This window comes from Drosophila albomicans, chromosome X (assembly GCF_009650485.2).
Source record: "Drosophila albomicans strain 15112-1751.03 chromosome X, ASM965048v2, whole genome shotgun sequence".
In the NCBI taxonomy this organism is placed as follows: domain Eukaryota; kingdom Metazoa; phylum Arthropoda; class Insecta; order Diptera; family Drosophilidae; genus Drosophila; species Drosophila albomicans.
In genome coordinates this window covers 7642380-7660032 of record NC_047627.2, presented here as the reverse complement: position 1 = coordinate 7660032, position 17653 = coordinate 7642380, and the positions used below count along the sequence as shown (strand labels likewise).

Genomic DNA, 17653 nt, shown 5'->3' with positions numbered 1-17653 from the left:
ACACACATACACACAGTTGAATCTACATACTAAACACACACACACACACACCTCCAGTCGATTATGTCAAGAGGCGCTTCGCTTCTGGTTCGACTTTCGCTTTCATTGCGTTCCGTTGAGGGGAATCAATTAAAATTCAGTTCGAAAGAAGATGGTCAAAGAATGGCAAAAGCAGTTCGACAACAGCAACAAAAATAGCCAACTAAAAAAAAAAAAACTTCATTAGCTAAACAAATAAACAAAAAGCGTGATGCGAGAAAGCTTCCCAATCTAACTCAATAAAAAAAAAAAAAAAACAACAACAACAACAACAAAAATCTGGGAATGGAAATGTTCGACACGGAATTAAGTATTGACAGCGCGTTAGACAGAGATAGATATGGCAAAGATTGAGTGAGATAGCTAGCTAACAAGATAAGACTTACTTATTAGGGCTGATATCAAGCGAAAAAGCGTTTATAATATTTTTTATGATTTCCAAATAATAAGGGGGGAAAACCTTCGTGGTCGAACCATTTCTTACTAATCTTGAGCAACTTTTTTCCAGCTGTTGAGTCTAAAAGCAATTATTTTTGGGAGTATCCAAAGAGTATTTCATATTCCTTACTTTTAAGCTTTTCACTTCATCGTAAAGCCAAAACTTTCCAGCATTATTTGTAAAGCGTTTCGTGTGTTATATGCGCGCTTATTATAGCATTTATTTATAGCAATGTCAACAGCAATAATAGCAATAAGAACTTAAGACGCAATAGTCGTAGAATCAGCTGATTAGCATTGAGAGATCTCTCGAGTCTCTCTTCCCAGTATTATTATATTTTATTTTTTTTATAGTTGTTCCGTTTGTTGTGGTATCTCAACTAACTGAAATAGAAAAACGCACAAAATAAAAGCCAGAAAACCGCTTAAAGGCAAACGACGTCGACGCCTCCAACTGATATAGCCAAGTGAACAACAATAATCAGTTTATAGATTTGCCCCCGACTAAGCGCCAATTACATAAGTCATTTTGTTTTGTCATTGATTAGCACTTGGAGTTGATTTTCATTTTCGAAAACAACTGAACTCAATAATGTTTTGTAAATGTTTAAAGAACATGCGCAAAAAGCGTTATTCGAGATTCCTCTTCCGTAATACAGATCGCGAGTTAACCAATATCTAATTAACGTAAACGTATTTTTTATGGTTCACCTTGTGCGGCAATGTAATTAAGCCATTGCCAAGTTGGCCAAGACGCCAAAATGTGTGTGTGATGCGATTATTTATCCATTGCAGCCGCCGTCGTCGCCGCCGCACAATTCACGCCTCGTTGCATCATAATAAGGTTAGGCGGTTTTACAAAAATCCCATATAGATACGAGATAAATCATAGAAAAGATACATTTGTATCTCAGCCTACTGTTTGTGGGTTTGAGGCAGAAAAACTTGAACTCATTTCGCTTACCTTTTTTAGTGGCAACTCCCAGACAATGTGGAATGTGGAGAGCAGCTAACGGTGTGGCATACAGAAACAGATTCAGATACATCGTATAAGATACAGATACAATGGCCGAGCAGCAGCAGTCGCATTATTAACCTATTAAACGCTCAATTCTTCTTCGTTTGTGTACGCGCGGCCCGTCAAACGTAATTTCCTTTGATGCCCACTTCAAAAGCAAAGCTCTGTCCCAGTCTCTGAGACTCTGAGACTGAGACACCGTCTCGAATCTCGTGAGTTCTCTGCACTTGTCTGTCTGGGTCTTGTCTCGTTGCTTGCCGCTGGCAATGGCCAAGGTTAACCCGTTTTGCCTTTGAGAGACGCTTAACGCAAACATAATGATGATGAGATCGCGATCAAAGATCGCACACAGATACAGATCTCTCTCTGCAAAAGATAATTATACTATGCTAAAGCACATATTCTAGAACCACCGACAGAAAATATTGCATTGTAATACCCCGGAAGAACAATTGTGTTGTCTATTGTGTGTGCTCAAGTATCTATTAGGTTGACTGCTATTATCTTTATGCATATGTAATGTAATCTCTGCACCAGACATTATCTAGATTGGAGAGTAATAAGGGAGCCAAGAGAGAGAACCCTTTCGTGACAACGCTCAAAGATTGCGTGCAACACACACAGCCAAGAAAAGTCAGTTTTGTTTTCCATATATGCATATATAGTATTACCATATGGTTATGGAGGGGGAGGTGGTCGTAGTACCTTACACGCGCTTACTCAAATTATACAGATTGTACTCGTATTATGCATTGCCAACTTTTTACGGCTCGCATTTTAGCGAATTGCCTATTAAATCTGACATCGTTGTCGATGTTGTTGTTGTTGTTGTTTTTGGTGTTGTCGTCGCCTCTTGGCGCTTTGACCTCAATGGCCATTTGGCATGCATAGTTTTTTTTGTTCAAATACCCTGTAAAACACTACAAGCTGCGATAGGCGATCAAAAAAGCTGAAATTAGAAACCAAATTTTAAGGTATTCTAAAACTTTTCTTATTAATTGCTTAAAAAAATGTTTAGTAAAGGAAATTTAAGAAAATTCTTTAATGCACATTATAAACTGCACATTTTAGAAATCAAAAGAAAGAGAAAAACTGAAAATACAAACAAAATTTGAAGAAATTCTGAAAGTGTTCTTCTAAATTGCTGAGTAAAAGAAATTTAACTAAATTCTGAAAACTTTCATAAAATATTATTATTATTATTATTATTATTATTAAAATGCTATTACTTATAAATTATCTAGTTCTAGGGTAGCTTGACGTGCATCAGCAAATTTGTTGTCTGTTGTTGTGCTTGACCAGTTTCATTAATAAATCAAAATCATATTCATATTAGTTAACATTTCAAGCGAGCCTATTGCCAAAGTACAACACATTGTCACGTACAACACACACACACTCACACACACACACACACTTGGATAGTTGCATAAACATTAACATAACCATAACCATTCCCATATCTACATGTGTATATATGTATATGACCATTAACTTTGCGACTTGTCGCATGTTTATTTCGCTTTTTTTTTATTTAGTTAAAAGTTTGATGGTTCGTCTGCTTGTTTGTTGTTTTTGTGTTTGTGTTTATTTTTTATTTGAACTGTGGACTCTTGTGTTGGCCTAGGGCCGGCGCACAGGAAGCGCTGCTCAGCTACTTTTGCCATTTGGCAATGCCACTTACCTTGAAGGCCAACCGAGAGTCGCTCACACAATTGTGCAGCAGCCAAAGAAGATGATAATGATGATGATGATCATTGAATGAACATTTCTTACACAATCAATTAAATCTGAATCAATTGATAATAGTCTGTTCTATGCTTGAAGTTAAACTGGGTCAATTGAACGGTCATAGCTGTCAGCTGCAAACGCTAAAAAGCTGCTTGCCACAGCCAGACATCTGTGTGATGGTCTTCGCGCGTGTCATAGCAGTCAGCTAGCACAAACGCTGCAAAAGCTGCTTGCGACAGCAACAACTGAAATGAAATGAAGTGTCTACGATTTGTCATGCTGTTTAGTGCTTGCTTGATTTATTTATTCGAATTTCTTTTTTGGGGATAGCCGTCAGGGGCGGCTCGTAGCAACTGAATGCTGATTAGAGGCATGGAAACACAGCGAAAAACACAAGCGACCACTTGACGACGACAACTACAGACAGTCGATGGGGCTCTTTAGCTTTTGTGGTTTGTGTTTCTGTTTCTGTTTTCGGTTTCGACTCGATTTCGACTGTTGCCAGTTGCAGACACAGGGTATTGGCAAGACATCTTATCGCTGTGCCCGCTGCCCGGCAACTGATTTTCAAGTAATGTGCAGAAAGCGTGCACAAATTGAGGAAATTTACTACATTCAATGATCATAGTTAATACAATTTTCACGTGAGAATTGCTCGAATAATTGTTGATATTAGTGTTTCTCTCTCTCTCTTAGTTTAAACATTTAATTGAAGGGTTTGACTGGGTCTGGGCCTAGTTGCTAATTAGTGAAAACAAATATGAAATTAAATATATATGAAAATACAATTAAATTATATCATAGTCTAAATCATTTGCATGCACTTTTTCATTTCACGCCTCAAAGCGCACAGGTTCCCAAACTAACTACCCTGCAAATGTCGTACACAGATCGGGTATACCGATCAACCACTGAGATTATAATATTTCGCGAATTTTCTTAAGAATTTGATAATCACGCATTACACGCAAAAAAGCTAAACAAAACAAATGTCGAAAGTTAACTCAAAACATTTCACAACAATTGCAAGAGAAGAGTATCTAATGAGTGATCAGTGTCGAGCTTCTTTGCTCAGTGTTTCTTTTTGTTATTTTGTTATTCACGCAGTAAGCCAAATTATATAGTGCGTATATAAAAGTGTGGTGTATGCTGTTATATAGTTACTTTGAATTTGTTATATATACAAACACACACACACACACACACATATTTACACATAGATTATCATCGAGCAAATCGGCAACGCTCTCGCACACAGTAGCCACATTTAATTCGCCTTTTGCAATCTTATCAGGGACTTTCAATAGTTCTCATTGTCGTCGACGTCGTCGCTGTTGTTGTTGCTGTTGTTGTTGTCGCTGGGGTTTTGTAACATTTGCCAAGTTATGCAAATGGCAAATCTATTGTAAGCTCATTTAAATGACTTTGCTTTGGCATCTCTTAATCTAGAATGACATTAATCAGATCTCGATAATACTCTATAAGACTTTTATCATTCTGTTAAAAATACAATTTTCATATCTTCACTTTCAGATGTTCTGATCGATAGCAAAATAATTATGCAAGCGTCGAAAAGTCAAAGTCATAAAGCTAAAGCATTATCAACAAATAACATTATAGTTTTTTCTCATATGCATGTTAAATATGCACAATTTGAACATTAGTTTCTAACTCACGTTTTTTCTTTGCATTCAAGTTAGTTAACGGCAAGATGTTAAACTGATTTGATAACAAGTCAAGTCGATAGAAAGTGCTGCCAAAAGTGCTTCTTCTGCAAGTGCTGACAATTTCGTTTTCTCTTGGTTACATGCTGCGACAAGTGCTGCCAATATGCTTCGCAGTTCAAACAGTGCTGCCCATCATGTGTTGTTTGTGCTTGGTGACAAAATCCAGCATGTGATTGCGGTGACTTGTTTGCCATGTGCTTTGCGCTAAGGCTTATGGCTTATAAGTTGTTTAGTTGTTAGTTGTTGGGTTTGTTGGCTGTTGGTCTCTGCGTATAAATGTGGAACGCACCTCGCATAATTATGTTGTGTTTACGTTTTAATCACATGTGACTATATCTCCATATACATATGTATGTGTTTGTATATATATTTTCATATAGATTTTCAAGGTTGTTGAAGATTTTGGCGCGTGTTTGTGTGCGCCCCTCTGATAAAGCAATACCACATTGACCTGAGGGTGTGTTCAAGTGTGTGTTCGACTATGTGTGTGTGAGGGAAGCTCGTCGTTTATCTAATCGCTGCTGGGCCCAAACAGTTTGCCGTGTACATTTTGTTTGTAGTATGTTTTAAGTACGTGTTGCACATATGTAAACAATAATTGCTTCTGTAGTCTGTGCCACCGCGGCGTATGCGTGATTTAAGGCAAAGAAATTTGCCGCTTCGTCTAGGGCCAATTGCTGTTTCAGCTCACGTGCAGCTTCTGCTGCTGTTGCTGTTGCTGCTGCTGCCAAATCGGCGCTAACAACAACCAAATGTCCTTCAGCGTCGTGTGTCAACAAACTCAAGCTCAGTCCCCTCCCCTCCCCTCCTCTCCGATTGCTCTTCTCATTTGTGTGTTGACTTTAGTCGATTGAGGAAATGCGTTCAAGCAATTTGTCGAGCGAGGAAGCGAGAAAAACTTTACAAATTGGCATTGCAAATAGGAAGCAACACAGCGACGAGAGCGGGCAGCAAAAATGCATTGCGCAGATAGCAGCAGCAGCCTCATCATTGCCTTTTGTCAAATGGAATGAACAACAATGCGGCAACACAACAATGAAATAACAATGCACAAGCTAGTTAGATAGCTGAGATAGCTGAGAGAGATATCACAACCTGAACCTGAACCTGAACCTGAACTTGGAACTTGTTCTTTTCTCGCTTTTCTCTTAAATTTTTTTGTAGATTTTTAATGTTTTCGGCATAAATCAGAGATTTGCCACGTGTCGTGTTGCTGAAACGAGTTTAAAGCACGTCCCCCTCCCCCTCCTCCTCCCCCTCCTCCTCCTTATAAGCTTCCCTTTTGCCCTTCCCCCCCATCGCATCAATTCAAGCGACAAGTTCGCTTGACAACGCCACGCCTCTTTCTCTCTCTTTCTGTCTTTCTGGCTCTCTTCTCTCGCTCGATGCGGAAGTCACAAATTTATTTATAATAATTATGTTGATAATGAGTAATACTCGTATTTGTAATAGCTGCTGCCACTTGTGTCCCCCCCTTCGCCCCTTGCCTTTGCCCGCACTTCTAGGGACTTGAAATTTTTATTAGCCACAAAAAAAAAAGAATAAATAATAACAATAAAAACAAAAACAATGGAGAACAACAGATGAAAACACACAGCGTACACGAGCCACGGGTCGCAAATCAAACGCAATCTGCCATCTTCCAGTCATGCGTAGCTTCCGCTCAATAAAGCCAGCGTGCTCGACACACACATACCCTGTAAATTGAAAGCAAGAACAAAGCCAAACAGCTTACAAGTTTAAATTTCGAAAAAAGAATACAAACAGAAATGAAACTCAACAATAATATACCCTCTAACTTAGAGATTACAGGGTATCCAAGGGCTGAGCACACATTTGCGGTGAATAAATAAACAAAATAAATATTAAGTATACGTAAAAAGGCGAAAAGCACGTGGCCCAGCAACGATCGCCAGCGCACTGATAAGACACACACAGCATAACACATGTGCGTGTGTGTGTGTGTGTGTGTGTGTGTATTCAATACACACACAACATACGCATAATCGCACGCTCTACGTTATCAGCAGAGCACAAATTAGCAACGTAAATTGACGTCAACTCAATTTACTACACCTGCCAAAGAATACACAAATAAATAAATAAATAAATACATAATTTCAATTTCCCAAAAATAAAAAGAGTTCTATTCAAATTTAAAATGCATTTGATGTGTTTTAGTATTAAAACAAAATGCAAGTTAAAAACTAGAACAAGTTATTTAATGCGAAACTTCAAATTAAATTGGGAATTTGTTGAATTTAAATTTTTTAGGTTTATTAGCCAGCGAAAAAAAACTAGTTCCAAAATGAAGTAGCATTTTCTTAAAATCGAAATTTGCATTTTAATCGAATTAATACAATTTAAACGATTATAAAAAGAGTTGAAAATATATAACAAACCAATTTAATGTTTTGTTTTTTTGTCTTAAATATTAATGTAAAGAGTTGAAATATATAAAGTTAAATTATAAACCAAAACTAAACTAGTTTCAAAATGAACAAAAAAGAGACTAACATAAAGCATTTTTATTATTTTGAACTTTAATTTGAAATTTACAAGAATTTTGTAAGTTCTATATTCGAATTGCATTTAAACTTCATAATAACAAAATAAAATATTCGTTATCATTTTGTATTTACACATTTAAATTCACAAGAATTGAAATGCATAATATAAAAAAGAAAATTATGTTTATTAATATTAAATATAACTTCAAAATTACAAGAAGAAATTCGAATTGCCATAAAACATAAAACTGCATAATAAATAAAGAAGAAAATCATGTTTATTATTTGGAATTATAAATTATAATTTTCTACTTGATAAAAATGAATTCTGTATTATTTTAAATTTAGAAAATCGCTTGAACTTTATTATTATTTATTTAAATAACCAACACAATTCCTTATTGCAATGAGATAAGCCAGAGCCAGGCCTTAAGGCAATTTTTAGCTATTCATCAATCGGTTAAAAGAATTTCAGTGAAATATTTTAATTAATACTTGTATAAGCAAAAGTACAACTTGTCTGCACCTTTGTAAATGCGCAATTGCAATTCTCGATTTTTGTTTAGTTTTTAGTTATGCACAACTAATTTGCGTTCTTCTGTTTTGTCTCGTTAATTGCAGAGAAATTTCTGGGGCAGCACAATCCGGGGCATCGGAATAGCACCAGCAGCGAGGCGACCAGCGAGGACATCAACTCGAGTGACGAGCACTCGGGCAAGTCGAAGTCGAATCGCTCAGGCTCAGGCGGTGCTAACGGAGGAAGTGGAAGTGGCAACAATGCAGCTGCTGGCGGTGGCAACAACAGCGGTGGCAAGTCGCGCTCGAAGCGACAGCAGAAGGCGCAGTCAGCGTTCAAGCAGTCGCTGAACAGGACACCAGCCATGGTGCCGGGGCAAGTACAGGGGCAGCAGTCACAGGTGCAGCAGCAGCCACTGGAGCAGCAGGCGACAGCCAAGGCGAGTGGCGGCAAGTGCAGCAGCAGCAGCAGCAAGCAGGGCAAGTGGCGCAACAGCGCCAGCTGCAACAGCGGCGGCAATCAAAAGCGTGGCAGCAGCAGCAGCAGTGGAAGCAACAACAAGTCGAAGCAAACGAAATGCCAAAGCGGCGGCGGCAACGGCAAACCAGCTGGCAACAACCACCACAGCGGCAGCAACCACAACAGCAACAACCACCACCACAGCAGCAACAGCAATGTGAACAGCTTGACCAAATCGAGTGGCAACTACAGCAGCAGCAGCGGTGGCAGCAACTCCTCATCGGCGCTTAGCTCGCCGGGCAGTTCACCCAACAGCAGCAGCAGCAGCGGCAACAGCAGCAGCCACAGCTTGAACAGCACAGCAGCAACCAGCAGCTGGTCGCGCAACCAACACAAGATTTACAGACAGAATGCGAACTTCTTGGTGCCACCATTGAGACAATACGAACACATCGAACTCGATGATGCGGCGCTGCAACAGCAACTGCAACGCTATCTCATTGAACCGCATCTGTTGCGCGTTTACGGCTTTCCCGTCGAGAGCGTTGTCCACGAGGGCGCCATCGAGATCTTCAAGTGTTTGCCGCACATGAGTTTCGCTGCAGCGCATTGCATGGCCGTCACCGAAACGGTGATGACCGTGATCAATTGCCACGACGGTCTCAACACCAACAACTTTGAGGAGGAGCCAACGAGCAGCAGCAGCCTCAGCAGCGGCAGCGGCAACGAGGCGAGCACATCCACCGATTCGGGCAACATTTCGCCGCGTTCCCTTGACTCGGAATCGGCCGGGGAATGGAGCGGCAGTGAATGCGAATCATCGAACGAACTCTATTGCAACTACGATGCAGCACCCGAAGAGGAACGCAGTTTGGCCAAGCAATGTGTGCGCTGCAAACAGGATTTCCTCGTCGATGAGCTGAGCGGACAGTATTTGACCCGTGACGAGTGCAGCTATCATTGGGGCAAGTATCATCGGTGCTACGATGGCAGCGCCTGGGTCAGTCGCTGGACCTGTTGCAGTTCGAGTGATGAGAGCGACATCGGTTGCACTCGGCATGAGTTGCACGTGTGGACCGGATCGGTGGTCGGTGTGAATGGTCCGTATCGGGACTTTGTCCACACACGACCTCGGGCCAACGCTAACGGCAACGCCAACGGACAGACGCAAACGCGAGCTGTCTATGCGCTCGACTGTGAGATGAGCTACACGGGTCGCGGTCTCGATGTGACCAAGGTGTCGCTGGTTGCTCTCAATGGGCAGCTGGTGTACGAGCATTATGTGCGACCCGATGCGGACATTGTCGATTACAACACACGCTATTCGGGTGTGACGGCCAAGGATCTCAAGTCGTGCGGCGTCAAGACGCTCGCCGAAGTGCAACGCGATCTGCTCGAGCTGATCGATGCGGACACCATACTGATTGGCCATGGGCTCGACAATGATTTGCGCGCCCTGCGTCTGGTGCACAACACACTGATCGACACATCGATCGCTTTCCCCCATTCCAGCGGCTTTCCGTATCGTCGTGCGCTCCGCCATCTGACCAAAACGCATTTGAATCGCGAGATTCAGAGCGGCGACGGCGCCACCGGGCACAGCAGCTTCGAGGATTCGCGCGCCTGCATGGAGCTGATGCTGTGGCGTGTACGCTGCGAACTCGACTCCGATGGCAGCTGGGAGGATTAGGCCGGAGCAGCTGAGACGGAGCCGGAATTGAGGATGTGCTGATGGGTGGGTAAAAATGGGGACAATGGGGGAGAGGGGATGAAAATATATATATATATATGTGTGTATATGGGGGACATCCTTGGCATCAGCAGCGCAGATAGGAACGGGGTGAGGGAGGGGACGGGGAGAGGGAGAGGGAGGCCAGCAAAGTACTTGTGTAGTCTGTAAGCCGTTTCGCATAGTATGTATGTAGTTTTTAGATTTGTTTCGAGATCGCGTCTCCTTCACAAAACAACAACAAGAGTGTCGAAATCCAGAAGAAAAAAAAGAGAAAAACCGAAACCAAAACCTGAGGAGAGAGCAAGAAAAGAAACGCCCAAAAACAGAAATGACAAAATGATGTTGCTTATCGATAAAAAAAAAAGAAAAGAAGACGAACAGAAAAGAAAAGAAAGAAAACAAAGGAAAAGAAAAACGCGACAATTGATGATATATAATTACAGTAGACATGCATACAAGATAACAACAACAACAACAACAAAGAGAACTCTTGACCATCTGACGTGTATCGATGTGTATATGTGTATGCATGTATCTCCGTACATACATATACACATACACATTTACACACACATCAATTACGATTTGTAAGCATATATTTATAAAGAAATTATATACACACACACATTTTGTTTTTTTTTTTTTGTTTTGGTTTTTTTTTTATTATTATTAATTAATTTTGTTTTCGAACCACAAGAAAAATGTACTGAAGTTTTAGCTGTGATGTTTTTTTCACTTTCTCACATATTTACAAACAACAAACAAACAAAAAAAAGAAAATACAAAATACAATACAAAAAGAAAATGCAAAAAAAGAAGAGAGAGGAAGAGAGGATGAAGAAAAAGTATAACAAACAATAACAAACAAAATCAAATAAAATATTAAACTAGAAACTTATAGAAACTATATTTACACACGATTCGACAAAATTTTATGTAAAAGAAGTCACTCCATTTGCTGTTCACCAGAGTTCAGAGTTAAATACGAATGAAGCATCTCATATATATCTTTACATACTATATGTTTTTTTTTTTTTTCAACAATTACTTTCTACACACACCTCAGCATAACGAATAAGAAGTTTAGCTTTCCAATATGAAAAAAACTATTTTTTTTCCTAGATTTTTTTTTTTCGTAGTAGTTTTGTAGTCTTAGTTTATACTTAAGACGAACTCGCGCGCGCCTTTATTTATTTAATTACGAATTCATGCCAATTAACTGCATCCGAAACAAAACAAAACTTAAAAGTTCATTGAAAATTTCTTCAAGTTTATAAGTTTTAACAATGAACAACACATCGCATTGCATTGAATAAAAAAACACACACACATACACACACACAGAAACCACAGAACACAATTAATAGTATAATAATCTATAAGTGTGAACATTTAAGATGTAAGCAATTGTAATGTTTATTACTAGAATTATTATGAATATTATTACGATTAATGAAGAATTATTATTACGATTATGATATATGAATATACTATATACTTCTTTTTTTTGTAATAATTATTACTATTGTAATGATGATGTAACGACATTGTTTCCAAAGCGAATGCTGAAGGAAACCAAAACCAATATATACACAAACATACATATACATATGCATATTCTATGTGTCGCACAACAACAACAACAGCAAAAGCAACAACATGTAGAATTGATGTTCCTAGCAGCAACACAGCGCACACCGTACGTATACGTAATATGCTCGTCATACGTATTCCCATATGTATTTTTGTATTGAATATCAAATATGGCAAACGCATCGGCAAGAATGCAAATGCAAATGCAACACACACACACACACAAACACAAACAAACAAAGAAAAAAAAATGATTAGAAAAACAAAAACAAACAAAATGAAAACGATGCAGAAAATAAAATGAAACATTAATTTGTTTTCAAACGATTTAACATTTATAGAAAAAAAAAAACAAACAACACTCTTTTTATTTTACGACAACGGGCTGAATGAGGGGGGCATCAATCCATCATCAATCCATCAATCAATCACTCACTCAAACAGTGGTTTATGGCAAAACTAGCTGGCAACGCCGCCGTTTTCCAGTTGCTTCCAGTTGCTAGTTGTGAAATCGTCGACGATAAGCTAAATGGCATCTATCAATCACAACTGTCAAATAGTCGTTATGGAAATCTGACTGGCTGCGGATCTGCAGATGTTTAATAGCTTTGAAATTGGAAAATTCGCTAAACACAGTGAATTAATTCGTCAATCAAATTGAACCTGTTGAAATTTTAGCTGATTGAAGACATTTTTATTCGCCTTTGAATGATGAGGGAAATTTCAATTGCAAATTAAAAAATAAAAAAGAAAAAGAAATTGAATAGAAGTCAATCAAATTGCAGTTGTTAATGTTTTAGCTGATTGAAGAAACTTTTATTCGCCTTTGAATGATGACGGAAATTTCAATTGAAGTCAATCAATTTGCAATTGTTGAAATTTTAGCTGATTGAAGACATTTTTATTCGGCTTTGAATGATGAGGGAAATTTCAATTGCAAATTAAAAAAATAAAAAAAAAAAAAAATTGAATGGAAGTCAATCAAATTGCAGTTGTTAATGTTGTAGCTGATTGAAGAAATTTCAATTGCAAATTTGAAAATAAATAAATTGAAGTCAATCAATTTGCAATTGTTGAAATTTTAGATGATTGAAGAAACTTTTATTCGCCTTTGAATGATGAGGGAAATTTCAATTGCTAAAAAAAAAAATTGAATGGAAGTCAATCAAATTGCAGTTGTCAGTTTAAACTGATTGAAGAAATTTGTAGTTAAACTCGAATTGAAGTCAATCAAATTGCAGTTTGGTAAAGTTGTCGTTGATTGAAGAAATTTTGATTTAAATTTCAATTATGAGCGAGATTTTAGTTACAAAATTGAAAACAGAAAACGAAAGAGATAATATTGAATTAAAGTAAAAAAAATTATTGAAGAAAATTGCAATTGCGAAATTGAAAAATTATAAAAAAAAACTTAAAAAATGATATTGCATTGAAGCCAATCACATTGCTACAAGTTTTAGCTGATGGAAGAAATTTTTATTCGGATTTGAATTAAGAGGAAAAAATTCCAATTATAAATTGAAAAATGTATATAAAAACAAAAAAGTTATAAAAATTGTAGCTGATTGAAGATGTATTTTTTTAGTTTTGAGGGAAATTTCAAATGAAGAATATGAATACTTTTAGCGCACACTGTAATATCGATTTATTTCAATTGGCTGTGTAATCTGATCAATGGGAATACTCGATAAACTGCAGCTGTTACGTGACCATGCTGATGTCGCCTTCAAGTCCATGATAATGCGTCCCCCAACTGGGGCACACACACACGCACACCAAGAGATTCGACAGCGTTTTGGGGTCAATGCGAGATGAAAGTACGCGTTAAGCAAACCACAGTAAAGCAGCGCACAAAGCCAACAAACTTGGCTCGCATGGCACATCTGTCATTTGTAATGCCAAAGCTACTATTAAGAGTTGTGGTTTAGCTTGTAGTTGTAATTACATTGTTGTAGTTGTAGCTTACAGCAACGCTTGCTGTTAACTACGACGTCTGCGTCTGCGACATGCGTCGCTGTGTGCACAGCTGAGGAGCGAATGAGCCGCATGCGCCGCCAAATGTTTGCTCAACTAAGTAACCAGGAAGTGTTAAAGCGGCGATGAATCGCAAAAACCAGCCAAAAATAACGACGCATGCACGTAAAGAAGTGTTAATGTAAGTAAGGTCGACTACAACATACTCTATGATAATCTCAAAAAAAACCATTTAAATAACTTCTCTTGAAATAAGTAATTCATTTTTAATAATAATCAGCTTCTAACCCGGGACAACGGTATGCCAAACTTCATTAAAAATTTGCTTTAATCAATATTCCGTTTTCTATCATAAATCTTAACTATTTCATTTTACACAGCTCTTTCAATGAAGATCTTAATGTTATTTATTAACTTTTGACCTAGGACACTTGCATACTAAATTTGTCAACTCCATCACACATAAATGCTGAGTTCATTGGGTAAGTTCTACAATTAAACTGAAGAGAGAAAAGAAAGTTGTGCATCCCATTTTAAGCATTGTTTTACAGAGCATTGCACAAAAGCTGATCTTGATTTCGAGTGCATGGTTAACAGCTGGTTGAGGTTAATGCTGTAGATGTTTTTGTCTTTGTTTTTGACCAGACGATGACGCTGCAATTTCGGCTGATGTGAGAGAGTGTATGTGTGTGTGTGCAGTGAAAGTAGAAAGTGATCCAGATGACGAAATTTCAAATTAGCTGCCAGTGACAGTGGGGCAAAGTGGAGCAAAGTCGCATTACAAAACTCTATACTATGAATGTACATATGTATGTGTGTGTATACATTTTAACAACATTGTGTGATCGCATTTTTTATTTGTTTTCGTTTTCAGTTGCTTAGTTTAGTTTCATTTCAATTAATTTCTTGTTGTTGTTGTTTGTTTTTTAATTATTTTGTTGGCATGACAAACGTGCAACTAACCCGCAAGGAGAGTGTGCGACGAGGAGATGGAGGAGGGGTGAGGGTGGGGGTGGAGAGTGGTACGATGCTGATGTGCGCTGTGCTATCATTTGACGTACGAAGGCGATCGACTAAATATAAATTGAATGTTCGTGTTTGGCACATTTGTGCTAAAAATCGCATCGATTGTTTTTAATTGTACAATAGACATGTCCGAGAGATGTGTTTACCCCATCGAGGCAATACACATGCACTCACACACACACACACACACACTTGCACACTCACCATATGATCGCTAATTTGTAATACATAGTTGCTATATACATACATATGCAGTATATACACATGTATGTATGTAGTACAAAGCAAACACACCGCCCACTCTATGCAACACAAAATATGAAATCAAAAGGCAAATGACAACGAATTCTAAATACACTCTCAATTACATAAAACACTAAAACAGCTAGCAGATCGATAACACAAAATCAATGCAATCAATCGATGGCAATGAAAAGCAGACGCTTCCTTCTCTCGTTGCGTAATGCCTGCGAAAATGTTTCGACCCTGTCGAAGAGTGTAAACAAAATAAATAATGCATGATAAACACTGCTTGTTCTCCTCCACCAAAATCTACATATGAATGTATTATGTACTACGTTCAGCTTATGCAATTTGAATCTGAGCAGAAATACACAAATGATTAAATCTGTGCGCAGACATTAAAACAGCTACAGCTTCAAATATAATGTACGCTTTAATTGCCAGTTCAATTGATTGATTAACTAATTGATTGACAGCCACGACATGCACAAGTCAATCCAATTGCACAATTAGCATATCAAATACAAATGCCAAACTGGCGCTGCAATCGGTCTATCGATAAGTGCATTCTTCGATTCTTCGATTCTTGCAGTTGCAGTTGCAGTGTTGTGCAACGTTTACGTTGTGTGTGGGTGCGTTGATGGCGCGCGCAATTTGAATCAAGTGTTAACTGAAAGAATGATGCTATTCGCTGCCAAAAATATTTCAACAGTTTCATGGAAACGCACACTCACACACACACACTAACACACACTTGCACGCCAGCAAAACAAAATAAATGATTATTTATTAAAAACAAATTTCGTATTCATTTTATTAAGCATATGGCTAAAATTTAACTTGTGATTCATCACATACCGTGTGTGTGTGTATGTGTGTGTGAGTGTTTTTGCCCCGCTGTATTTGTATTGTGTAAAAATCCAATAAAATTATTCGATTTGACCAAATTTGGATGAGACGAGTTCAGCAGTTGTGAATCATGTGAATCGTCGTGGTAGCCGTAAAGCCGTAAAGTCATTTCATTCAATTTCTCTACAAGATTATGTCGTCATTGGAACAATAAATAAAACGCCAGTTAAGTTATATAATTAATTATGTGCATAAATTGAATACGCGTTGCATACGACGACTTACTCGAAACTATTTTTTGATGATATTCTTGACCATATGCTGATGGCAACGTTCAGTACGAAGTTCGAGTGTGAGTGTGAGTGTGAGTGTGCGTATGAGTGCCGCAACGAGTACCCGTTTCAAGTTTTGACAGAACGTGAGTATTTGCAATTTGCTGGCGCCAATATGTATGTTAGCTGTGGCTGGCTAGCATTCATTATTCAACAACATTGAAAACAACACAACAAATATAAATTGTAAACAATACCCAAATATCGACACTCACACACACACTACTATAGAATTATATATATACTATGTTATGTACATATTTGAAACTGACACCGAAACCAAAAACTGAACCTGACGTTGCCGGCCAAATGTCGTCATTTTTTTTTGGTCTTTGATGACGTGATTATTTTTTAGTCTGGCCAACGATATCTCATTTGCAGGGGGGGGAGACGCGGAGAGGGGCGTGGTGGGGTGACATAATTGTCCATACCGAAAACTTGCAAAGTGCATTCAATTCAATTCAACTCAATTCAACTGCCAGTTACGCACATGAATCCAAATATATATAATACTACATATTGCTGCACATTCCGTAATCATTTTCATATAGTAAATATTTACAAAGTGATTAATAAATCTCGACGTGAGATTCACGCAAATGAGAAAAATTCTTTATTGTGGTTTGATTTTGGAAAATCAGAATGAATTTTTGGAAAAGTGTCTAGGTCAAAAAATTTGAAACAATATTTATGTGTATGATGGAATAATTTTACAAAATTTCGAAATGAGAATTTATGATGATTTTCTTTATGAAAATAAAAAGAGAGATTGTTGCGCCACTCGCTGTCATCAAAAATTGTTAACAAAACTGTAAATTAAACAAATTTTAATTGATTGAACTTGATTTTTAAATTTATTCTCGCAACACACAAAATAATGAAGACAAAAGTGAAAAAATTTCATAAATTTTTAATAAAACACAAAAGTTTGTTCAGAAAAGTCTTCTTTATGAACATGAAGTTGAATAGTTTTTGAAGTAGCTATTTTAACAAGACAAATAATTGCCTAAACGTTTGCGAAACAAAACGAAAAAAAAAAACAGAGAACAGAGAATAGAGAATTGAGAATTGAGAAAAGAAAAAATAGTACAACGCAGAATACTTAAAGCCAAGAGGTAACACATACAGATTGTAGATTTAGCACATACTACATAAGTCTGCATTATATGGAAGTCACGTAGTCGTTGTCAGATATTCTTTATTTTTGTTTTGTCTTTTTTTTTTATTTAGTTTTTTTTTTTTGGGAGGAGCGTTGAACGAACGACGGGCCTTCGACTAAGCATATACTACTCGTCATATGCTTATACTATAAGTATAACTAAAACAGAAAAGCAAAAAAAAAAAGAATACAAAAACTGAAAAAAAGATTTATCATGTTGTTGGAAAATATTGCCATGAAAATATGTTTATGTTTGGCATAACTCAACGGTAAGTCGACAAGGGGGCAATTGTGGTCACATAATTC

General features: G+C 37.8%; 1 protein-coding gene across 5 annotated transcripts in view; it reads left to right on the top strand.

Moving 5' to 3' along the window:
- Positions 1–10989, top strand: part of LOC117570830 (putative uncharacterized protein DDB_G0286901) — a 44262-nt gene extending 33273 nt beyond the window's left edge. For all 5 annotated transcript variants that reach the window (XM_034253051.2, XM_034252735.2, XM_034252816.2 and 2 more), the window contains exon 3: positions 8085–10989. In XM_034253051.2, coding sequence (XP_034108942.1) covers positions 8085–10129 — 2045 coding nt within the window. In that variant the 3' untranslated portion in view covers positions 10130–10989. The remainder of the gene's footprint in view (positions 1–8084) is intronic.
- Positions 10990–17653: the final 6664 nt, after the last annotated feature.